Genomic DNA, 8,186 nt, shown 5'->3' on the forward strand with positions numbered 1-8,186 from the left:
GGGGGGGGGGGGGGGGGGGGGGGGGGATACAAATCCATTGTTGAGACTTCCTAAAGCGTGTTGGTTGTAGCTAACCTGAAAGACTACTGATCTAACTCCATCCAATAGAATACAAGGCGCAGAACCCCACAGCCTCTTCACTCGCCCCTAACACGCTTTTGGGTAGAGCTCTTACTTAGATAGAAGGCATATTTTAGCATATTAGGCAACTGGTGCCTAACCTCTATGGAAGATGCCTACAGAACCGCTAGTGTGCTGAGCTCCATGCATAGGCATGCGGGGCCGGGAAGCAGGATCAGTTTGCGCCGCGATGTCTACATGGGCTGCATCCAACTCACGGCCCATCCATCCGCGAGCCCGCCTGTCCCGCTAGGGAATACCACGCGCAGAAGGCAAAACCGAGAAAGAATTTTGCTAGTCTTCCAGGCCTGGGTCCCGCCACCGGGAGTCGGGGGTAAGACGGTAGAGGGAGAGCAGTCGACTAGGTGAGCCTGCGCATGCTCCGGCCGGCTCCCGCCCGCTGCCCGGAGGGCCCTGCGGCGTGCTGGCAGGCCGGACTCGTGCTCGGTGCGCGTGCGCGGGCCTGCCGCAGGGCGTGTCCGGCACGAGGCCGGGCAGGGCGGGGCGCGCGGGCGGAGGTCTCTCCCCACACACCCCCGGGACGCGAGTGGGCGGGCACGCGCGGCGCTCCGCCCCACTGACGCGCGCGGCCCGCGCCTCCCGCCCCCAGGCACACCCGGTCCGGGGTTGGCCGCCGCTGAGCCCCCGGCCCCTCCCTCGCCCGCGCCTCCCGGCCGGAACCGATCGCGGCTGGTTTGAGCTGGTGCGTCTCCATGACGACGTGCTCAGCGTATAAGTAGCGGCGCGGCGCGCCGTCGGGCTTTGTCAGTCCCTGCAGCGGCCGCCGCCGTCCGCCCGCCCTCAGCCAGCAGCTCGGCGCCACCTCGGGCCGGCGTCTGCGGCGGGCTCGAAGAGGCGGCTGACGGGGCGGCGGCGAGCGGCCGGACGCTCCTCGGAGTTCGGCGGCGGCGGCAGCGGCGTTTCCATGGGGCTGGCCGTGGGCGTCCGTGCGCTGTGAGGTGAGCGGGACGCGGGAGGGCTGGGTGGCGCCACGTGTCGCGAGGCCCCGACTGCGGTCGCCGGCAAGGGGACACGTGGCCCGGGGCCGGTGACCTTGCTAGCCGCTGCCCGGAAGGCAGATGCTCCCGGTCCGTGGCTGCTAGCCCTCGCGTCACCTCCGGAGTTCTCCCGGCAGCCGGGCTCGGCGCTCCACCGGCCGGCGCGATGATAGAGGGCAAGCCCCGCGGCAGGTGCAGGGGAGCGCGGCCGCCCTGCAGTTAGTTCCCTGCCGCTTTTAGTTTCGCTACGTGTACAGAGCAGAGTCGATGACCCGATGTAGAAGTTGCTAGACCTAAATTTAGTCCGGGAGTCACTGCTGATGGATGCCCACCGTTTGTGACTTGGAATTAGAACTCCTTGAATGACTTAGTGGTTTAGGAAAAGTCTGACTCCCGGCTGGCCGGCGTGCACGTTTAGAAGCCCGGCTTAGAATCATCAGTAACTGGTAAAAGTGTGGGGAGCTGAGCCTGTCTGTGAGAGGACAAAGAATGCAGCGGTTTTTATTCAAATCTAAGATCGAGCAGAATTTGACTGGTGGAATTCTTTTTGTTTTAATTGGCTTGCATCTCTACTAGACTTGTGTTAATTCAGTCAATTACGACTTAGCTATGCCCAGTGCAAAAAAAAGGTGTTAGGAAACATTTTTTTTTCAGATTTTATGTATTTAATTATTCAGGAAAAAAACGTTTAAGAGATACAGAAAGGTAAAAGTAATTGGCATCTCAAAGATTTCCAGGTTTAAGCCTGAAGGGTACCTGGAAACTACTTAAGACCGAAAATTACAGAGTTCCGCCCCGAGCCTATTCATCAGTTGTAAGTGGTATACGCATAGGCAGACGTGAGTTGGCTGGCGCTGGTCTCTATACTTAGGAGTGGTTTAGGCAACTAATGAAGTTGACAGTGCCAAAAAGTCTCATTAAATGGAGAGGCTTAAAGCGTGTTTTTACCGTGCATGGATTTGGATTTATGGCAGGCTTGTCACCCTGGGCCTCTCATAGTGTCCCATGCTAGAGCAAACTGGCTCCTAACCATTGCCCAGCCTCTGTGCCTGTAGGCTGTTGGCACTGAATTGGGTCGTACAGTGGAAAAAAGAAACCTTTACCTGGCCCCTGCCTGGTGTCAGTTTCATAAGACTAAGACAGAAACTTTTATTGTTCGGTGTGATGATCTTACTTAGTATTCATAGTTAGCCAGAAATCCTACCATATGGTTATTATCCATAACTAAGCGAAAGGCATTTGAGGACAGTTGGATTCACTGAAGTGCTCATTTGGTAGGCAATACAGGCTCTGTAGAATACCGATTTCTGATAACAGTAACTATTAAAATATACTGTGTGGATTTGAATAGGTTTTTATTTTTGTTTTTGTTTTTTCGAGACAGGGTTTCTTTGTAGCTTTGGAGACTGTCCTAGCACTAGCTCTGTAGACCAGGCTGGCCTTGAACTCACAGAGATCCACGCCTCTACTTCCCTGAGTTCCAGGATTAAAGGCGTGCACCATCACTGCCTGTTTTTTAAATACCAGTATGGCATGGAAGTTTCCTTATGGAAATTTGTTGGTGGATTATTCACTAAAATATCATTAAGCGTAACTTAGTCCAAGTGGAAAATGATGTTTACAGGACTGTGTGTAATTACTGTAATGCCATTTGAAATTTCTGAAGAGCTAGAATGGCTCGCAAATAGAGCAGATAGGAACAGTGACAGCCAGTGGTCTACGTGCAGATAAACTTCTGAAACTCACATGCTGTTTGAAGAGGGCTAGGGATGGAGATGCCCTATGTATATGGAGCAGAGCCTGGTGTCCATTGTGGAATCTGCAGGGTTTGGGGATTGTGTGGCTCACCTAGGCACTGGGATTCCCACCCATCCCACTGATCTTCCTGTCCTGGGCGATTCATTCCACCCGCTTACTCTGGTATGCTGTTGCAGTGTCTAACCTTTAATGGTAAGATTCCAAAGGAGATACCAATGTCTGTGTTTCTGTTCATAGACTGCTCAGAGTTCCTGGATAGCTCGCCTGGTGAGGAGCTGGCAATAATTGAATTCCATCTCTAGCTTTTTTGTGTGTAAGTATTCAGTTTATCCTTGGGTTTGTGTTGAATCACTGCTAAGGCTGTGAGCGAATTCACCCTCACTCGCTCTGTTTCAGAGGCACATCGAGAACCATGAACAATTTTAAGAAGGAAGAGTTTGACTGCCACATCCTTGATGAAGGATTTACAGCTAAGGACATTCTGGACCAAAAAATTAATGAAGTTTCTTCTTCTGTAAGTATGAGAAGCCCTTGTCCACAGCTAGGCTGAGTTCCTAGCACAGTGGGAGTGAGCATGTCTTGATGTCTTGCCAGAGACTTTAGATTTTAATTGGCTGTGGTTGTCCATCAGTGTGATGGTCATGCTGTGTCAGTGACCCCTAACAAGAATAGAATCAGATGAAGGAAGGAAAGGAAAAGAGGGTTTTTAGTGTCACACTGCAGGACTGCTCATGAGGTCCCCAAACCCACTCTCATTCCAGGATGACAAGGATGCTTTCTACGTTGCGGACCTGGGAGACATCCTGAAGAAACATCTAAGATGGCTAAAAGCTCTTCCCCGCGTCACTCCCTTTTATGCAGTCAAAAGTAATGACAGCAGAGCCATAGTGAACACCCTAGCTGCAGTCGGGACAGGTTTTGACTGTGCAAGCAAGACTGGAATCCACTGGTGCAGGGCCCCGGGTGCCTCCAGAGAGGATTATCTATGCAAATCCTTGTAAACAAGTATCTCAGATCAAGTATGCTGCCAGCAGTGGAGTCCAGATGATGACATTCGACAGAGAGATTGAGCTGATGAAGGTCGCCAGAGCACATCCAAAGGCAAAGTGAGTCCTGAGAGCGAAGGCTGGCCACTCTGTCCTTGCACATCGTAGAACTGGGCTAAACCCTGGGTTAGTCAAACCACAGGGCTGCACCCATTCCTAGGACAGGGCTCTCTGGTGTGTGGATTTATTCGATGTACTTCTGTCTAGGTTGGTTTTGCGGATTGCCACCGATGATTCCAAAGCAGTTTGTCGCCTCAGTGTTAAGTTTGGTGCCACACTCAAAACCAGCAGACTTCTCTTGGAACGGGCAAAAGAACTAAATATTGATGTCATTGGTGTCAGGTGAGATCTCAGTGACATAGCCAGCGGCTGAGTCATTGGACAGTGCCAGTTTTCTGGGCCCTTCTCATTTTGAGAACTAGTGAGAAAACCAGCATCCTGTTTCTTTTGATTTCAGCTTCCATGTGGGGAGTGGATGTACTGATCCTGAGACCTTCGTGCAAGCCATGTCGGATGCTCGCTGTGTCTTTGATATGGGAGTGAGTACACGTGACTCATTAGAAGTGGAGGGGCTGTCTGGAATAACTACTCTTGAATCTAGAATTAGCCTTTTGTAGGAGCCTTTTCTGTATAACAGATTTAAACCCATCTGCTGTGTGCATTTTTATTACTTGTTATGAATCTGGCAGTCTGACTTCTGAATTTTTCTTGGTTCTAGACAGAAGTTGGTTTCAGCATGTATCTGCTTGATATTGGTGGTGGCTTTCCTGGATCTGAGGATACGAAGCTTAAATTTGAAGAGGTAATTTGCAGCGTTAACCTATAAAGACTCTTTTAGACATAGCAAGTTCCATTTTGGTGTAGTATAGAATCTAAATGTTTACTGATACCAAAAGGGGCCAAACAGACATGAAAGTAAATGTCCTGGCATTGTGTTTCCACTGACTTTATTGTTTTGAGCCAGAATCTCATTTTGTAGCCAGGCTGGCCCTGAACTTGGAATCCTCCTGCCTCAGCTTGTGCCTTCATCCCTGGCCCCCATATATTTTAATGTTCAGTCTCTTAGAAAGTGAAGCCACTGTCTAGAGCTTGTGCTGCTGCTTGTACAATCATGTGAGGCAGAGTGGAAGGGTTTTGATCTTGTTGGCATACATTTATAAACAGAACTATTTTGGCATGTGGCCGGCCGGCCACTATTATTATGTTGTACTATTGTTTAATAAAACAGTATCCATAGTGTCTTGAAATGATAGAGACAGGTCCCTAGCAGAGAATGGGAAATGAAGTGGTGTGCAGGCTGGTTTCCATGGAGATAAGCTGTTACGTGATGACACCTGCTGGTGCCAGCTCCCAGGCTCGTGTCATGTCCTGTCCTTTAACACTGTCCTTTAGCAATGTGATCTTTCTCTTCTGTGTGAACTGAGTAACGAGTGGCTACACCTTTCTCTCTCTTAGATCACCAGTGTGATCAACCCCGCTCTGGACAAGTACTTCCCCCCAGACTCTGGGGTAAGAGTCATAGCAGAGCCAGGCAGATACTATGTTGCATCAGCTTTCACACTGGCAGTCAATATCATTGCCAAAAAAATGGTATGGAAGGAACAGACTGGCTCTGACGATGAAGATGAGTCAAACGAGCAAACCTTCATGTATTATGTGAATGACGGCGTGTATGGATCATTTAACTGCATTCTGTATGATCATGCACATGTGAAGGCCCTGCTGCCCAAGGTAAGTTCTGAGCATGCTCTGTAGCAGTGAGAGTGTTGGTACAGGATTCGGGAATATTGAGGAGCAATGTCTTCATACAGAGACCCAAGCCAGATGAGAAGTATTACCCGTCCAGCATCTGGGGACCAACGTGTGATGGCCTCGATCGGATCGTCGAGCGCTGTAACCTGCCTGAAATGCATGTGGGTGATTGGATGCTCTTTGAGAACATGGGTGCATACACTGTTGCTGCTGCGTCTACTTTCAATGGGTTCCAGAGGCCTTCTATCTACTATGTAATGTCGAGGCCAATGTGGTGAGTGCAATTGTACATGCTTGTGTTTCTCCCAAGCATAGATCTCTGGATTGTTCAGCTGTAGGCTGAGGGAGAAGGATCAGGCAGGATTGACCTTGACTGTAACTTGAAGCTAGCCTGTCTCCCACCCAATAAGGCATCTTGAATTTGAGCTTGGTTCTTGTCTAATTGACAACAAATTGTTTTACCTTGAATTAAATACAAAGGGGAGGGAATTCTCTAATACTGATCTTCAGACTTTTCCTGGGAAAGTTCTTAGATCTAGTAGCAATTAGATTCCTTTGCAACTAGAACATTAATGTAAGAGTATTCAAGTTAGCATATGCCACCCACGATTTCCTGTTAATGAAATGGTACATTGAATTGCTTCCTAGTGCTGTAGTGACTAGGGATGTGCTGTCAGAAGACCTTGGGAGGCTTCCGACTTGGAGGGACTTGGATTTTATATGCCACTTCTTTGTTTTCAGGCAACTCATGAAGCAGATCCAGAGCCATGGCTTCCCACCAGAAGTGGAGGAGCAGGATGTTGGCACTCTGCCCATGTCTTGTGCCCAGGAGAGCGGGATGGACCGTCACCCAGCAGCCTGTGCTTCCACTAGTATCAATGTGTAGATGCCATTCTTGTAGCTCTTACCTGCAAGTTTAGCTTGAATTAAGGGATCTGGGGGGACCATTTAACTTAATTACTGCTAGTTTTGGAATGTCTTTGTAAGATTAGGGTCGGCACGGATGCAGTGTGGAATGCTAGGAGATGGGTCACACTTACCTGTGTTCCTATGGAAACTTTGAATATTTGTTTTATATGGATTTTTATCACTTTTCAGACATGATACTAACGTGTGCCCCTCAGCTGCTAAGCAAGCATTTGTAGCTTGTACATTTGGCAGAATGGGCCAAAAGCTAATGTTGTGACCCATTTTGGAAATAAACTGTCTTGAAATAATTGGGCATCGGGGAATGTTTGCATGCAAGTGTCCCTTAAAGGAGGTGCACACTTCCTGCACAGGCTGCTGTAGTCACAGCACAGCAGAGAAGGAAAGGGTGGATGGGATGGGGCCACACCCTCTATACACAGCATGAGTCTGCTTAGCCAGCCCTGAGTGTGTGCACCTGGCTGTGAAGTCGGTGCCCAGAACCTGTTGCTGAGGAATGCCATCCGTCTGACCTGATGTCCTGGCCACATCTCAGGCTCTTTGAACCTTGCCTGCAGAAACCCGGAATGTTCCTCAACCCTTGGCTTGGCCTGCATCACCACCTAGTAACAACTTGGAAGTATCATACAACCAACTTCCTGTAATAAATTCAACAGCAACTACTGTGTTGTAAATCTTTACCTTGACCATTGACCTTTTATAATCTTTACCCAATTTACACATTTCCTGTGGAAAGTGGCAGACTCTTAAACCTGTAGCTCAGGAGAGACAGTCATGGCCTGGAATCCCAGCACTGGGGTCTTGACCAGTGTTGGCTACACAACAGACCCTACATCAAAAAGTTATGTGTAGCCTGAAAGCCATAGCCCTGTGAGGACCTGGCCCACAGAGCTAAAGCCAGCTAGTTTGTGCTGCCTGTGCCCTTCTACTCAAGCGAATCCCAACCATCAGCTGCCTTCAAGGTTTCCACTACACAGACATGGCCAAGTGTCTCCTGCCCCAGGCTCAGGACCGTGGCTTTATTTGCTAAGCTGTGAACTTTCTTGGGAGCCCCCAAGACTGGGGCTGGAGAGATGGCTCAGAGGTTAAGATGGCTCACAACCATCTGTAATGGAGTCTGATGCCCTCTTCTGGCCTGCAGGCATACACACAGACAGAATATTATATACATAATAAATATTTAAAAAAAAAAGATTGTGGCTGGAGTTGGGAGGGAAGAAATAGAGCAAAGCCACTGGTTATGGGTAAAGAAAGGTTCAGGTGGTACCCATGCCCACAGCCGCCTGTAGCATCACGTGGGAACTTGATTATAGCAGTGAAGAGGCCCCAGTCCAGGCTTAGGTTGTTGGTAACTAAGATAACTGGAAAAAATTAAGGTCTCTCCAGCTCCTTTGGCAGAAATACATTTTCCATAGATGAAAGTTTCAAAGATGATAGACCACATGACTACTGGAAGCACTGAAGGCAAGGGACATGGGAGGACACCAAGAAGACGGCTCATTTTCTTCAGGCTGAGCTCCATTCTATAAAGGTGCAGGCTGCTGGGAAAGGGCTGAAAGCCTGTGGGGTTTACGGTTTGTACAAC

At 49.2% G+C, this 8,186-nt stretch overlaps 1 protein-coding gene and 1 non-coding gene across 2 annotated transcripts; both read left to right on the forward strand.

Annotated features, from left to right (window-relative positions):
* Positions 1–892: 892 nt before the first annotated feature.
* Positions 893–7,281, forward strand: Odc1 (ornithine decarboxylase 1). Its single transcript, XM_050141993.1, is given in 11 exon segments — positions 893–1,079; positions 3,114–3,189; positions 3,273–3,390; positions 3,638–3,825; positions 3,827–3,982; positions 4,130–4,264; positions 4,380–4,461; positions 4,641–4,724; positions 5,378–5,653; positions 5,734–5,948; positions 6,416–7,281. Coding segments are annotated over 9 exon segments (1,383 nt in total). The 5' UTR covers positions 893–1,079; positions 3,114–3,189; positions 3,273–3,288; the 3' UTR covers positions 6,561–7,281.
* Positions 2,070–2,203, forward strand: LOC126501383 (small nucleolar RNA SNORA42/SNORA80 family). Its single transcript, XR_007591666.1, has one exon. It is a non-coding gene; the product is annotated as a small nucleolar RNA SNORA42/SNORA80 family (small nucleolar RNA).
* Positions 7,282–8,186: the final 905 nt, after the last annotated feature.

This window comes from Alexandromys fortis, unplaced genomic scaffold (assembly GCF_014885135.2).
Source record: "Alexandromys fortis isolate MF-2015 unplaced genomic scaffold, M_Fortis_MF-2015_v1.1 scaffold_30, whole genome shotgun sequence".
In the NCBI taxonomy this organism is placed as follows: domain Eukaryota; kingdom Metazoa; phylum Chordata; class Mammalia; order Rodentia; family Cricetidae; genus Alexandromys; species Alexandromys fortis.